The sequence below is a fragment of the Alternaria arborescens genome (assembly GCF_004154835.1).
Source record: "Alternaria arborescens strain FERA 675 chromosome Unknown contig_8, whole genome shotgun sequence".
Taxonomy (NCBI): Eukaryota; Fungi; Ascomycota; class Dothideomycetes; order Pleosporales; family Pleosporaceae; genus Alternaria; species Alternaria arborescens.
The window spans coordinates 1,149,407-1,165,935 of NW_021167863.1; the positions used below are offsets into that span (position 1 = coordinate 1,149,407).

Sequence of the window (16,529 nt, forward strand, 5' to 3'; positions counted from 1 at the left end):
AGTGCCATGTTCAGGGTAGCGCCGGTCATTTCTACCACCCTGGTTCAAGAAGTCCAGCCTCGAGTCGCCCAGCTCCAAGACGCAACCAACGTGTTATCTGCTCTCCATCTATCTAATGTTTCCTCGATTCACGCGTCCTTGCCCCTCTTCATGTTGTGTGTTTACATCATCGTTAAGCTTCGTTTCCCACTTGCGTAGTCATGTCAGCTGGCACTCTTCTCTCTCGTCTAGTATCATGTCCTACAATATCAATATAAATTACGTCTGTTCAACTGTGTAGATGTTGATAAGGTTACACTGTGCGGTGGTATTCGTACCACGAACATTCTGAGATTAGAAAGCCCGGCTATTCTGCACCCTACACAGATATTAGCAATTGTGATGCCACCGAGCTAGGGATTGGAAAACCTCTTCAACAATTGAGCAGTACGTTACTCCAAGTACTATTACCACTCCTAGTTGCTCCTATGGATCTCGATATCGGTTCTCGACGCTTGGCATGACGAGTGACGAGAATAACGTCTTGGGTGATTTGGTGCGAGTTTCGGATTGTGCATCTCGAATCCTGACTTCAAGCTGTGGTATGCGTGATATTCCACGCAAACCAAGGTGCGAGAGACTGTTTCTAACCCCACCCCGTCTCTGCTTCGCTTGACCATCACATTTCTTTCTTGCACTTGCGTTCTGGAGACTAGATTCCCAAACCGCACTTTCTAGATATCATCAACTTCGACTTACTTTTCCTTACTTGAACTCTAATTCTCTCATATACCACTACGTTTGTAGATTACGTTTATTCTCAACTCCACTGTTCTACGCAACCACGCATCGTGAGTCTTATACCCGTACAGTTAGTCGTGCTATCATCACTCGTACTCGCCCAGTATAACACCTGCGGGCTCATGGATGTAAAGATAGCTGCAATATGGGAACCCGGAAATATTGGTAGTGATGCCACCAACAAAGGCGCAGGCAGATTGTGGCAAGACGCTCGAGATCCACTTCACGCTAAGAACGGATCTCAAGCTATGGAGTTGGTATCCTAGCGACTGGGATCAAATCGAGAACTGTAACTTCGGCGACGACGACAACGACGGGTTAGCACTGCTAGGTAAGCTAACAAAAATTACCCAAGAGCTTAACAATCTAGTAGAGAGACAGTGATCTGTACGTCAAGGCGGTCCAGATGAATTTTCGAGCATCACAGTGTTGATCGACTGCAGGGAATCCTCTCGGCTGAACGCTTGCTTTCTTGCTTGCACAACACAAGGCTGAACTCGGCATAAAACACATAACAGCGGTGACGATCTTTCGCGATAACAACGACGACCCCGATGATAACGGTCCGTATGAGTACATGTTGTACAAAATCGAAGACATATAAGAGATGGATATATCAGTACAAGCCTGTCGTATCGGCAACGTTATGCTACCCCGAGAGCAAGTTGAGCTATAAAAAAAAACATCATCCGCACTCGTAATATAGCCATCTGAGATAGACACTTTTCCATGAGGAGCACGTGACAGTCGGATGCGATATGGGTGGATGCCGACTGAGGGTTGTGCAGAAGGAATCGAGATCGTAGATGAGAGTCCCTTACATGCAGGTGTTGAAATTCTAGGAGGGCGCGTCGGACAGCGCAATGCAATGTTGCTAGTCTTAATATGTGCGATAGATATCACATCCCCGTGTGGAGGGAATAAAACCCACCTAAAACCAAGTCTGCTAGGGCAGTATCCTTTTTTGTGACGTACACGACCTCCATGTTGCAAAGACATTTACCGACCTCACACATTTAGGATTCGTGTGACCAGAGCCATCGCACGCAAAAAGCAAGCAATGACGCCAGTGCCCCACCCGTGCACTAAGCATTCTCGCTAAGCAAGGTCCCGCGGCATCCCGTTCCATGACATCACAGCCACCTTTCTTGCAGTTCATTTCCAATCACCTCTCAACTTTCCCATCCTCGTCTTTTCGCCGGACCCAGCCGGTACGCTGATTAATACTGCATTTGTGCGACGACGTTTGGTCATTTGCTAGGCTACGGCTGCGCGTGGAAGTGATAAGCTTCAGCGAAGCAATGATGGCGTATGATTGACACTAGGGCCTCGACAGTTGGCGGGTGCGTGTTTCCCTTGTGGGCCGGACAAGGTTGGAGACGGGGTTAAGATTTAATTTGATCTGTGATGGAGAGGATGGGATGCGCGCCATATCAGTTGACGTAGGGTGGTTGGCAAGCGGACCCTTAAGTATGCAACTGCCGTGAAACCTCAGCTGGAGGCTCGATACTTCCGCGCGGTGACTAGTTTCCTTCGGAGAAGAACCCAACGGCCCTTTTTGTTGACCGTTTCTTAACGCGTCTACTATCCCAACCTTCCGCGCCCGCCCTTGTCGTTCTTCATTCTATCTGTCCCACCACGCACACTTCGTTGAACAACTCCACCTCACATCTCATCACTAGCATTCATATCCAGTCAAGATGGCGGTAATATGGGGTCTCGACTTGAAGGAAATGCAATGGGGCAAGTTCAAGTCCGGGTACATGTTTGGGAATACAATGTACCACAACCGCCGCACAAAGTTCATCATCTACCAACTCGCGATGATTCTCTGCGTTGTCAGTGAGAGTTTGGGAACGGCAGCGCTATCTGGTATGATACATACTTTTGCATACTCCTACTCTTGGTGGCTGCAAACGATGCGTGCCACCATTCCATGTCCGGGATAGTAGCTAACATCAGGCCAGACTATGTCGACCAGCAGAAGTTCGTTTCAAAACTTGACGGTAACGTCACAGTTCACAACAATGACTTTGTCGGTATCGCCTCGTACAACATCTTCGTTGGCATCTTCGTTGCCACCATCTTCGGTGCTGCCTTCTTCTTCGACCTTTTCTGGCCCGAGCGACAGGAGTCGAAGGGCGTCAAGACCGCCTGGAAAGCTTGCTCTGTCTTTGCTTGCATAGCCGCGCTCGCCGACGTCCTGGCGTATACATATATCGTGGCCAGCAGGAGTGCGTACATAACCGGTACGGATCCTGCGACCGGTGGTTCATTGTTGTCGCAGTTCAAAAAGGCCGGAGAAACTCCGCTTGCGTACAACAAGAACGGGCGCGCGATTGCTAGTGTCGTATTCTTGTGGCCTGGCATGATCTTCACATTCGTCAGGTACGACCTCTCCTATTCAATCTTATCGCTCTTGCTGACCTACGATCCTAGTACATATCTGCTGTGGCACTCATTAGCCCACATCGACGCTCACGGCCCGATGTCAACACACGCCCGCAACGAGAAGGCGGCTACAGATGGCGCTAGTGTCGCGTCTACAAGTCTCGACGGCACAGCGCCAGTCACACAACCCGCGCCGACACATACTAAGCCCGTCGTTAGTACCGTATAGAATAGGTTCTTAGGGGGCAAACCACGTCCTGCTCCTGTTGTTGAAGAAACCGAGTTGCAGGGCGAGAATTTTGAGATGCAGAGTTTCCAGGAAGGAGTGGAGACTTTGGGTGAAAGCAATATTGAAACGGTGCCGACCGATGAAAGCGATACCCATCCAGCTTTCCGGATGGGGAGTCCTTTCGGGTTTCGGACGTCACCACCTGAATAGACCATACAAGGATGGACGTCGATTCGAGTCAGTGGACTCTTTGTACGATACACGACGAGTTTGTTGGGATAGATGTGGTTTATTGAGTATACCCCCACATCTGATGCGGCGTTCTTACGGATAAGTGGGATCTTGAGTATTGATACCCCAGTAGCTTGTTCAGTTACATGAAAATGAACCATAATATCTGACTCAATCACTGCATTAGTATTCGTAGTAGTCTAATACTTATTTCCGGTCATCTTCTTGTATATGCAACGATTTCCAGCTATCCACTTGGGTTCTGATCAGAACAAACGACAAGAATCCCCAAGCCGAGCAGATCATAATTCCCGCTTGAACTCATGGCTGTACGGCACCGTCTCGCCGCGCTCGCCCAAGCTCATCTCATGCGCCCTGCTAAGATTTCGTCCCAAATCCAGATCTACCATGCTATCTTTCCTCCTGATACCGCGTCGCGTATGTTTTACTTTTGTGCCCTCATCCAGCATTTCCGTATCTTCGGGCAATATGTCATCTTGAGGTACGTCGTCGATACGAAACAGAAGTTGCACTTCCGCATTATGATCAGGTTCGGTCTTGAGATCACGGAAGATGGTGATGGAAGAGACATGTTTCAATCCAAGTTCTTCCTTGTGTTGGATAAGGAAGAAGGCTACGGTTGAACCGATGGGCGAGCCCAGGAGTACTAACGTCTCTTCACTCGGCATATTCAATTGTAATCCCGGCCAAGTTGGAACGCCTTCAGTATATCCATGATCTAAAAGGATCTTGATAATGATTGGCACTGTGTCCTCATTCGTGACATCTTGGCCGAACCAATATTTGAGGTTTTGAGGAGTTGGACTGCGTAACCAATATGCAGCTAGGATATCGGATGCTATACTTAGCTTGGGGAGCTCTTCTTTCTTAACGTCCTAGTCTAGATTCTCTTTTGCTGCGGCTTTGGGACCGAGAAAATCTTGACCGAATATCACTGGAAAGAGGTAAATTAGCATCTTTTCTACCAGACACCAACGGAATTCTGACACTAATGCAGGTAAAGTGTATCATGTAGGAGGAGGATAGGAGACTCACCGCCGGGTTCCGGATTTGAAGTAAATCGGAACCAAGCACCAGTATTCTGGAGTCAAAACGTGTCAGCAATGAATCCCTTGCACTAGTAAATTCGCTTCCCCCTTTTACTCACCGGGTATGTTTTCCCGTCGACTTCGTAATTTTGCTCATCGATGGAAACTTCTTCCCCATCCTCGTACTTTAGTTGATCATCGTTATGATCGATGGAGATACCGATGTTTTTACCGCCGTCTTCCATGGGAGTGGTACTTAGACCCAAAGCTGTGAGTGCGACTTCGATCATGTTCTTAACATCGGGAATTTTGTCGCCGAAGTTGGCGCTTACATCCTGGTTGTATTCGCCTTCGAACCAACCCCAAGTTGCCAGTTCATCTGTCGAGAAATGTGTGTTAGCATATGGTTATACTCGATGCATAGACTTAGGAACATGCCTTCTAGAGTTCCTTTCCAGGGACTGCTTGCTGAGAGAGGCACTCTTTTGAATGGTTCTGGCCATTGAACTCCAGCCACAGAATCAGACATGTCCATAAGGCAATAGAACATGTTTCCTTTACCCTTGAATCTCTGCCATGAACTGTCGTCGGGGGTATTACTTGTGTCCCAGTCTATTCCTGCAATCTGGACTGACTGCTGGTCACCGTTTGAAGAGTGATTGGCGAGATGTAACGCACTATCTTGGGCGATACAAGAGACCTGGCTCGGAGGGAAAGGAGGAGGAGGTGCCAAAGGGTTTTTCGACGGGTTTGGCGTAGACCATTGTTACGCAGACCGCCAGGGTTATGGAAAAAGTAATGATAGTCATGGCTAAGTGGACTTGGAAATTTGAGTTGATTGGGTGCAAGTTCATCCAGACTTTGGTTGGAGAGCGAGATGTACCAAGGGAGAGAAGTCAGAAGCGAGTGGATTAACCACCTCGTCATCATGGCGAAATACCTGAATAAGTGGGTCGGCGATAGATGATAAAACGACCGAATGAAGTGGCAAACGTATATTCACCTAAATTGTAGAGAAAGCGATTCAGTTTAGTGACGGTGTAAGGGAGTAGATCCGGCCTATGCCCCTTGGCTGCAACACCTTGTCAGATTCTGGCGAAGAATGGTACAAAATATACGCTTACCACCGTTTGTGGATCGCTACTTATTGTGATAACTTACCATGCCTCGAGAATTCGTGCTTCATGATATTAAGCAAAAATGTGGATGGGCCGCGAGACAGAAATATTGTACTAACGTATTCTAACTCGCTCAAACCCACGGCTTACCACCATCGTCCGACCCCTTCTGTCAACACTCACCATCTGCAACCTCCTTACATTCTAACTTAAATTCACTCTATCATTCACCATGCTATGGCTCCTCTTAACTCGCCCAACCTTACTCATCCCCCTGCTTGTCTCCACATCATTGTCGGCATCCATCATATCATAGTCTTCAGGCAGCAAATCGCGATCCGCAACATTTTCGATACCTAAGACTGATTTCCTGTCCGTCTGAAGTATACGATTTCCTTTGTAATCGTGGCAAATGGTCATCTTGGAGATGTGCTTGTCGCTGAATTCAGCTCTGTGTTGGAGGAGAAGGAAAGCGAAACTTGAGCCAATGGAAGTGCCTCAACAATCGAAAGGAAAAACGCTAACAATGTTCCATACCAAAAATTGAGAGGCTTTCGTTGAACGAGCAAGAACGAATTAGCCTCGTTCTCCATAACTCTTGCTTTCCCCATTACTTCAATTATGCTTTCCTACCGACTCGAAAGCGTCCCGCGGCATACTCATTGCACCGAGACATATGAATGAACGCATAGTATATGAAAGATAAGAGGGCAGACCTGAGCAAGTCAAGAGGAGAAACAGAAAAATACAGACGTACGAAAACTCCCGAGAATCGCGATGCGTCACGGGAGGGAACAACCAAACACACCGTCAAAGACTTCGATAAAATGTCTATTAAGGTCTTCTCATCAGCTGCGCGACTCACAATGAACTTCCCTTTGCATCCTCGAAGTGAACGATCATTGCATACCTCATGACGCACAAAATCACGGATAATGCTTTCACACTTACAAACAATACGAGGCTAAGTGACACTCGTTGCCTCAAGTACACAGAGGGTCACTTCGCCAGCAATATCTATTTGCGATCTTGGTTATCGGGATGCCGGTCGCACAAACGCGACGTCTCGCTGTTATCCGAAAAACGAGAGGTACGTTACTCAGCGCGATTGTGTAGCAGCCCGTCGCAGAAAACACATTTGACCATGTTGTATGTACCGAGGTTTGTGTGCTGACTGCACTGCTAGTCCGAAAAACAGATGTTGCGTACGAAAGACGGCCCGTCTGCCTAGTCGTATACTTTGTATGGGTGGCCAGTCGGAACTCCAAGGAATGTTTCTTATCAGCGCAACAGCTGGCGTGAGTGTGCTGGTGTCATCGCAACATGCCCGAAAAGCTACGTGCAGTCATGGTGACCACTCCATGTCATCACAAGACTACAATCTGACCAGTAATCTGACCTGGCTAGGTGGTGGTGTGAGGAATACTAAGTATTGGTAACGCAAGGAAAAGTCCATATTTGGTTTATCCCCATGTTCGAGTCGAGAACCGACATCTTGGTACACTACTGCACACATGGGAGGCGTACGAATGCAGTAGCTCTGCCGTAAATCTACCAGCTGCAACCAGTACTTTCATGGCTGACAAGGCGGGGCAACAAGGAAAGTTGCCGACGCCGTGACTGAGAATTAAGCTACGAGCTGCAGTATCGCATGCAGCCGCGGAACGATTGGAGCGCCACTTCCATCCAAGTGCCAAAGGGAGTGAGATCCGAAACTAGAGTTTGGCGTTACTTGAAGGCTGCAGGCGGCGCATTATCCTGGCGTTGAGGGCTGTCGACGGCGCATTATTTTTTGGGTGTCGGAGGAATAAGAAAGCGTATCGATAGTGGCTGCAGTCTTCCGGAAGTGTAAGCTTGCATCGTGCAGGTGGAGCGGAATCGTTTGTCTGAGAAGAGCTGATGTCACAGTACTCTTTTAGCGGAACTCTGTTCTTCCAAACGGTAGTCGACACAAACCTGCGGAAGGTTTCTCCTTTGTACAGCATGCCTTGAGCCTACCTATTTAGTGCTGACTGCACACGCGGAAACGTGGGCGCAGAGCAAAAGAACTGGTGTTCGGCGAGCCTGCAGTCAGCCTCGGATGCTAGCATATTCAAGGACAGCAAGATGACGCACAAGGCCTGTCGTAGCGAGCTTCGAAAAGTACGCACAACAGCACCGGAGGAGCGGAACGAGACGCGAAAGGGTACATAATTCCGGATCGACGGCGGAAATTTCTTTGGTGCGACGACTCATTGAGTCGCGACAAAAGTCGTAGGGCTGGCACGCGAATTGCTCAAGGAACACGGTCGGGGAGAGATGGCGGCCTCGGACTGTGTAGCCCAAATCGTAGCGATTTGGGCGCCAGCGCGAAGGAGATCATCAGGGACTGCGTGATGGGCTGCGTGGGTGTGAAGTCATCCTTGCTGATCGTTTTCCAGTTGGCGTCCGGGGAGCTCGAGGTCAGGTCCGAGATGAAGCAGGTTTGCGTGAGAGTGACCTCGCAATAACGCAGAGCAACGTGTTGCCTGCTTGGGGATTCAAACGTAGTTCCAACGTTACACTGTAAGGACCGAATAAAGCTTCCGTGAAACGCTATGAAATGCGATGCTCGCAAGCTGGATTCCCCTTTGTAGAAGACTCCACCGGCTAATGGATCCGGGTGCCCCAGCCAGTACCTGTCAACACGACAGCTAGTGCGACGGTGCTCATGGAACTCTCCTTTGCAGCAGCGCAAAGTTCGTGCAGCGCACAGTTGGCCTGATGGTCGGCTTCAATCCGCTGGTACATCGGCGAGCGGCTTGCGGGCACTCTTCCAGTAGTCAGGCGTAGCTCCACAGCACAGTAGAAATTCCACGTGTGGGCAGGGTTGTCTTTGTACGCGATGATCCTTTTCGAGGTCATAACCCTTGCTTCGCTTCTCATCGCTGGGACACTGGCACGCAGATTACAGTAGCGCGCTCAAAGAGGAAGTGCCAAAAGCCGTTCCTGGACCCACTTTCCCAGCTCCCCGCAAGCTCTAGCTCACGATCACAATTTCGACAAAGTTTTCTGTGGAGAAATCCGTCAAACAGCTGTCAAATTGCAAGGCGGTCGTGATTGACAGCGATGCTGCTGGTAAAAGGTCGGTGGCTGATACCAACGTCATGAGGTAGATAACCTGAAGGAGTTCAAACCCTGTAAGATGTGACGACGCTTCAATGGCAATCTCGATGGTTGAGTGTGTGATTGATAATGGCTAGCGATAAAGTTGGAGGAGCATGGACTGAAGATCGCGAACGCTGTTTGAGTCCTCAACGCTCCTGCACTGATGGACTTGTCGACGGCGTCTGTAGCAGCCCAAAGAAAACAACGTCCCGTTGCACCAGCGGAAGAGAGCGATCATGTCTACACCGGTGTACACCTAGCATGCGCATATACCACGCTGGTCCAGCAGGCGGTGTCGCGTGGCATTCGGCATGTCTCTGTGTGAGGCTAGTGGATAAGGACGGGATGCCCTTGTAGCTCGTCTCAGCCTGATTGTGAAGCACCCCCATCCCTGTCCATGTCTAGTAAGGGCGAATCAGGGTCGGTGCTGCTTGCGAATTATATTATTGGACTGGCATAACGGCTGCATTCTGGCAAATGTGTTTACGATGGAGCGACGGGCTGTAATACGGAGCAACCCAAATTGAGCAAAAAGGCGATGTCATAGTTGGTTCCGTGTCAGAAACAATTCGTCATTGGGACGGCTGGCCTCCGAAGTTAAGCAAGAGACTGCGTCAGTGAGGCTTGTGGCAGAGACAGGTCAGTTTTTTTCTAGAAGGAAGCGATTGTGCGTGAAACCTTGCTGGGTCATAATCCCGGAACGTCGAACGCATGCAGCAGCATCCGTGTGCTTGGAGGCGCGGAAGGCTTGCAGCGATCCGCGAATGCGACGTGTCTGAAGAACGACCGCCGGCCAAATTTCTTAGTCGTGAGGAGTGCGCATTTTGTGTCAGCGTCGGTGAGCATGTCTGCGATGATCAGGGACAGCCTGGAATGACTGCGACTCAGTGTATGCAAGACGCTTCCAGAGGCTTTCCAGAACAAACAGCAGGCGAGATTTTCAAGCCGCCGCCGGGCCCACTCACCGCAAGCCGGACAACGCTCTCATTACGGCAACTGGCGATTTTGCTTTGGGAGCATGGTGCGCGTTATTCAGGTGGCGGGATGGGCATGAGAAGTTGTTTGCATGCCGCAGATGTGATGAGGGTGTAGTGCGGCGAGGGTGGCTCCTTCTTGCTTGCTGCGGACGCGAGGGTTGGTTGAGGGAGGAGCGACCCGTCAGTGGGCAGTCGTGCCCACGTGGCGCGAGCCAAAACCGATACCCAGATACCCGTCACAAGCAACGACGATTAAGCAAATGCGACAACAACACAGGGCGGTTCATGATACTGCAAAAGCAAGCTGCTATGAACAGGTGCTGTCAAACATGAGCCGCCACCTCTACAGAAAAACTCCACTGCGATCCCGACGACCAGTTACCCGGTTGGCTGGGAGCGAACGAGGACGACAGGGCTGCAAGAGAGGTGATTCAGCATAAGCAGTGGACCGGCCGGGGAAGCACATCCGGAACGTCTGTGTGGCGTCTCTGAACCTTCTCTTCTTGCTTCTGGCGTAGGCCAACAAACGCGACGCGGCACGCACGAGTCGACGCCGCCGGTCAAAGCAGCGAGACGGGAGCGCTGACACTGTCTCATCTAAGCCGCCTTGTCTGGAAGCGCGCGGTGACAGTGACAATAGCAGCGATAGGGTAGCAAGAGAGGACGGGGGAGATGGATGAAGCGTCTTGACCTTGCCATGATACGGCGGAAAAAAAGAGTTGCCAATATCGCCCATCTGACGGAAGCAATTGACAGCGTCTCACCCTTTGCATCTGCATCCCAGCGAAGCCGTTGATGTGGCTACCTCTAGCGCAAGAAGCTAAGGGCCTGCAGGTACGGCTTTCTAGCGCGGCACTATCCAAGGGGGATAACCGGCTTGGTGGTAACAGTGCGCAGATCACCCTGGCTCCTGACGATGGCAAGGGAGCCTACCTTGAAACAGGCCGAAAGACCCGTCGCTCCCGATGCGCAATGTAGTCAGGGCTTTTGGTAGAAAAGCACTGTCGCTCATTTCATTTGTCTCGCCGAAAGGCCAAGGCCACCTTTGGCAAGTCAGTTAACAGGCCCCCTTATTCTAGCTGCGAATATAGAAGCTTCAGGGCGCCCTTCGTTTAATTCCTGCCATCATCATCTCTCACTTTCAAACTATCCACACTCATTCTACTCTCATCCCCACTCCCCAGTCACTGCTAGCCAGTCCACGGGTACACGACACTATCTAATAAAGCTCGATACCGCCTCGCCGCTCTTTGTATCGCCTTGCAATAAACACTCGCCGACCTTCGACACTCATTCTCGTCTTCTATCCAACTCGCACAGGCCAGGTGTTCAGCCGGCGTCTTACATGCTTCAGAGCTCAATCGGTACGTTGCACATTCAGCGCAGTCTATATTTGACTTGTTTGTGTAACATTATTCTAACTTATAACCAGACCACACACTCATCAACAACATGATCTTCAGAGAGTCAGAGTCCAACAACATGGGTCGCGGTGCCTACGATACCACTGGCACCCCCAAGCCTCCTCCACCACCGCCCAAATAAGTTGCGCGCCAACTTTTCCAGCGCTTGCCTCGCCATTGCCTTTTTTCAACGCAATGCACCTGCTTTTTCGTGGCAAGCTGGTTGTTCGGTTAGGACTAGAGGGATTGCATCCCGCACCTTGTAAGTCACAGCCAACTCACCCTGCATGTACACGTCCACTAACAACGCATCAGACCAACTCCACATGAATGTTTCATCGCAACCGCTACAGGCGCAACTTGCTCGGTTTACGGCGCATCTTCTTCCACGGAGCCATCTTGGGATTACCGCCTTTTAATCATCCGCGACCATTTCGATTCTTCAGCGTCCTAATACCCCTGCGACTTCGGGCATCCATCGGCGTTATCAAGCGAATCTCGCACAGCCCTGCTCACCTACTTCGCCACACGTTCAGCGACATTCCCTTACGGCAAAAAGTTCTTCTTCATTCGGCGTTCACTATAGACTCGGTTGGGCCCAGGCATAGATACCAAAAAGGACCCTCACTTTCTTTCATTCGGACAGCGTAACAGGTTAGATTCTCGTGCCGGCCCTCACCGGCATTAACGGCACGAGTTGTATTGTACTATAGCGCGTTGGAGTGGTCATATTGACGACCACGACTCAACGATTTTGTTTTCTTTAGACGGCTCCTCATGAACGGTATGCATGGGCCGCTCTCCCCATAGCTTTGGACATTAGACTGAGCGCCTGGGCCTTTGTACTTGTGTCTCGCGACTCAACTGGCTACAGTTTAGACTAATCAAACATCTACTCTTATCAATCTTCTCTATCGTGACGACATGGTCTCTGCATTGTGAAGCGTCTCATCCACCCCAGTGGTACGTCCATGTCACACGTGGCGCCGCGGATCTCCGACACGGGCATATAGATATGCAGCCGCAATGGTATCGATCCGCCTCCAAGCCGTATCGAGCGGCGACCCTTGCCTGTGCTACATGGTGGATGTTTTGCCAGACGTGCTGCGGGCGCTTCGATGGGTAGCTGCGAAGCTTGGCGGTAGAGTGGAGACCTGATCTGGCACTGCACCCCACGAATACAGGCGCGCCGAATTGCACCTCGCCATAGCTCCACCACCACCACGTCTGGTACCTCTCTGCAGCCAATACATCCCGCGTAGCCAAATTCAACAACCACCACCATGGCCAACATCAACTGGCGGACAATCAACATTGACGCCTTGGATCCCGACAGCCCCGCCAACTTCGACCTAAGCTCCCTCGCGCCCGCCGTGCAGCCTGTGTCGACGGCCGATGTCCAAAACAATGCCCAGCAATTACGGCAACTGCTCCGTGGTGGTGACAATGAGGGAGCCCTTCTAGGAGCGCTGGAGAACCCACCATATGGCGCAGACGACAAGGGAAAGGTACGTTGCGCCCCAGCATAACTCTGGAATAGCTCAAGAGACATGAGCGCCCCAAGTCTCGCTGGACTGGGAGCCATGGCTTCCACCTCTCTGGACTTGGGCTACCGGCGACCAGGTCAGCAACATTACACAGCGCAGAACCAAGCTGACAAGCTCCGCTACTCCAGGAAGCCCACCTTGCGACCGTCATCGAGATCCTACAATCCATACGCGCGTCGGACATGTCACCAATGCTGAGCCGGATATACGGTGCACCAGGCGGAACCGAGGCATTGGACGTCCTGATGAAGTACATGTACGTCCAGCAGCCTCTCCTTTGGGCCTTCTGCCACCCCCGTTGGGCTCACCGCCAAACATGTCCACAGTCGCACATTCACAACCTCCGACTAACAAATGTATTTACAGCTACAAAGGCATGGCCCACGCTACACCTGCAACCACGAAACGCGACATCACCCCCCAACCGACCGGTTTCTCTCAAGTTCATACCCGTGGCGGCGGCGAAGGCGGCGGCCAAGCAATGAGCGTGCTCCTCAGCTGGCACGAGAAGGTACGACCCCACGCTCTTTCCTCACCCCTCGTTATCTGGAACGGCCCATGAACCGAGTGGCATCCCACCCTCTGCCGCACAAAGCACCTACTACCTATCGTTCTGCTTCCGTCACTAACACACCAACAGCTTGTGGAGATAGCGGGCCCAGGCTCCATCTCTAGGGTCATGAGCGATCGCCGTACGGTTTGAATGGTTAAACAGTCATCGCATTCCGCAACAATCATCACCAAGGGCGTTTTTTGGAATCATAACTTAGGACTGGGCTGGCTGAACGCTAGCTTCCATTGCCTTCGATAGCGTTCAGTCCATACCGAGGCGCAGTAGTAGAGCCCAAGGCCCAACGGCAAAAGCAGAACCCGAACAAATCATCACATTGCGCATTCTCTTCCCGTTCTCCCCTCCCTCCCTTGCCCACATTACGATCCCAAATCCCACAATTTACACAGGCATAATCCCATGGCGGAATGCGGAATAATATTGAACGCGCAACCGTCCTACAATCCTCTTGCACTCGCAATTTTCTTGCTATGACGCCGCAATCCATGTCCTTGCACAACTACGCGCACTGACGCCCATGTTTCTACCGGCCTTGCAGAACCCTTCTTCAGCCCTACTTATACAAACAGACCACAACGAATCCTCATTTCGCGGACACGGGAAACACGTAACGCTAGCACAGCTAACTTTCATTAAAGCGGCAACTGACTTATCGACGCGGCATAGCTTCCACGCGAAGCTCCTAGTGCCATGCTAGCTTTCTGAATCGGGAAAGTCCTTAGGTTATGGTCCGCTAGGTCATTTATGGATGGCCGTTGGGTGATGAAACGCGGGTTCCAAGGTTACAGTGCTGATCGCAATGGGATTGGGAGTGTGACTTGTTCGCGACGATGAAGGTCCGTTGTTTCAATTATCCCACCTGTAAAGTTCGAAGACTCAAAGTTTGTCCATCTTTATCTCTTTATCGATTGCACATACGCAAGCTTCATCCCTCAACCAAGGAACTGCACGTTTCGTGTCGCTGGACCCTGGTTGGGCGGAAATTTTGCTTCAAGACGGACTGGGACTGGTTTGTTTGATGTGCGAACGTGTTTCTGGAAGCATGTTCGGTGTTTATGCGTAGGGCTGCGACGCCGCGCTATACCACCCAACTCATCTTCCTCGCCTTCAGCTCACACAGGTACAGTACAAACTTGTTCGCGCTATGCAACGTCGTTCCTTGATACGAAGAGTTCATCGACGGGACGGGTCAGCTTACATACAGAGTATGACCGGCAGCAAGCTTTCTGCGGCGAGACATGACATGGATGGGTATGATGGTATGGATTACCTCGGCCGGTCCTCGATCGGCATATCACCGGCATGACGATCGGGAAGCGTTGACATATCCGTCTCGCGTCTCCGTCTCGTCTCAGGTAGTCGGCTATGCAACGCTTTGGCAACGCTTCAAGCATCATCGGAGTTGGGCGTGCATCGTCAGAGCTGTCGTCGTCGCACCTTTGCAGGGCTTGCACGTGGGAGACGCGAGACAAAGACGTAGATGCATGGGGGGGGGAGACGTGGGGCACATGTCATGCTGCGGACCTTTACTGTACCTGGGTATGACATGCAGATGCGTGCATGTCAGTTGCTTGTTTGGGACGGTGCTGGGAGAGAGGGTAATGGCATGTCGACGCGAGTTTCAAGTTGCGAGTCGGTTCCGTCCACGCGACATTGGAGCGGATCCGCTGCTGTGTGAGGGATTTGGCATCCCGTTGTGCTGTGCTTGGTCTTCTTCGAGGCTTAGGTGCTGACCTCGTGGTCCCCGAGGTTACCTTTCAAGTTCTCGGCATCGGGGACTTTTTTTTTCTTGTCGATAAGCTCCAAGGGTAAGGTTTCGTATCCTTACTGTTGGATTCAAAGTTTGTCGGATGAGAAGCTGATAGTATTGTACATGGAACGTTGCCCATTTCTCGGGTGTAATCAGAGTTGGCGACGTTGGTCTGGGCTTACGTGGAGAGGAGGGTTGTTATCTTGAGGAAAACTCTTACAACACCTCTCTTACTTCAAATCACCATATGGACCAGACGTTTCGATGCACCTTCTTGTAGTGCCTCGGTGCACACGGGTAGCAATCCTTCACGTCTCCCCTCTCATCTACCAATGTCTTGCCACACTAACATTCGCACCTCTTCAGCTTGCATGTGCTTTTGTAAACTTCATGGCTGTCTGTACATAGACCATACGTCACAGGACTTGGGAAGACGGCGACCACTACAGTCTAGAACAAACCTCTTCTTCTTCTTATGAGATCCATCCATCTCTTCCCGCTTCAGATCTCATTTATCCGAAGTTCTCGTTTCTTTTTTCTTCCACACCAAATCTATTTTTACGAACTTTTCGTCATGTGGCTTGGATAAATCCACATCAGGGTCTTTGTCTTCTCCGTTGCTTCGTTTTTTCTTTTCGTATCAATCCTTATCTATGCGAGATTTGGGCGTTCTTCGTGGCTTGATCGTCGCGTCACTGTGGCTTGAACTCACACAGGGTCTGTTTCCTTTTTCCTTGCTTTTCTGTCGCAAAAGGAGGTGTGGGTAAGGTGGATACAGCGGGCGGTGTGGATATGGGAAAGCGAGGCTGTTTCGTCCTCGTGGGTGTGCACTGTTCCGTCGTTCCGGCAGAAGAAAAAACGTGGAGGTGTGGTACAGTTATGGGATAGGGTGTGTGGCAACGACATGTGTGGAGATGAGTAGCCTAGTCCTGGAGATGTTAACACTCGGGGTACTCCGTTGGTTCTGTTTTCGGGTTCCAAATGATTTGACTGTGGTATCAGAACGCCTTCGTCGCGTATGCGTGAAGTCAGTTGTTATCAGATGAGGCAAGACGGCCCAACACACTCGACCAACTCAGTGTGATGATACCGACGCGGGTGTATCTTCCACACAACTCGTATTCGCTATCTGTGCCTATAAAATACGATGTCTTTCTAATGTTAATTGTTTAGTTTCCTATCGATGTGATTTGATCGACACTTTTCGGAGCTACATCAATATCAATATCGCTATTGTTGTGGTACGTTTTGTCTTCCTGGGATATATTTACATTGACGTTTTTTTACCCCGAACCCCAATTTGATGCACTTGTCGAATGTTTTGAGAGAAAACGTGCTATGCTGCACGCATGGTAGT

At 50.7% G+C, this 16,529-nt stretch overlaps 4 protein-coding genes across 4 annotated transcripts; 3 read left to right on the forward strand and 1 right to left on the reverse strand.

Moving 5' to 3' along the window:
• Positions 1–2,480: 2,480 nt before the first annotated feature.
• Positions 2,481–3,400, forward strand: AA0111_g4650 (hypothetical protein; the record flags this gene model as incomplete). The annotated part of the gene is made up of 3 exons (XM_028650676.1): positions 2,481–2,652; positions 2,748–3,168; positions 3,220–3,400. 3 exons carry the CDS (start codon positions 2,481–2,483, stop codon positions 3,398–3,400), a joined length of 774 nt encoding a protein of 257 aa, XP_028507967.1.
• Positions 3,401–3,933: 533 nt separating this feature from the next.
• Positions 3,934–4,970, reverse strand: AA0111_g4651 (hypothetical protein; the record flags this gene model as incomplete). Its single annotated transcript, XM_028650677.1, has 2 exons — positions 3,934–4,527; positions 4,800–4,970. 2 exons carry the CDS (start codon positions 4,968–4,970, stop codon positions 3,934–3,936), a joined length of 765 nt encoding a protein of 254 aa, XP_028507966.1.
• Positions 4,971–11,246: 6,276 nt separating this feature from the next.
• On the forward strand, positions 11,247–11,446 carry AA0111_g4652 (hypothetical protein; the record flags this gene model as incomplete). Its single annotated transcript, XM_028650678.1, has 2 exons — positions 11,247–11,265; positions 11,334–11,446. 2 exons carry the CDS (start codon positions 11,247–11,249, stop codon positions 11,444–11,446), a joined length of 132 nt encoding a protein of 43 aa, XP_028507866.1.
• Positions 11,447–12,587: 1,141 nt separating this feature from the next.
• On the forward strand, positions 12,588–13,413 carry AA0111_g4653 (hypothetical protein; the record flags this gene model as incomplete). The annotated part of the gene is made up of 3 exons (XM_028650679.1): positions 12,588–12,812; positions 12,980–13,107; positions 13,218–13,413. 3 exons carry the CDS (start codon positions 12,588–12,590, stop codon positions 13,411–13,413), a joined length of 549 nt encoding a protein of 182 aa, XP_028507965.1.
• Positions 13,414–16,529: the final 3,116 nt, after the last annotated feature.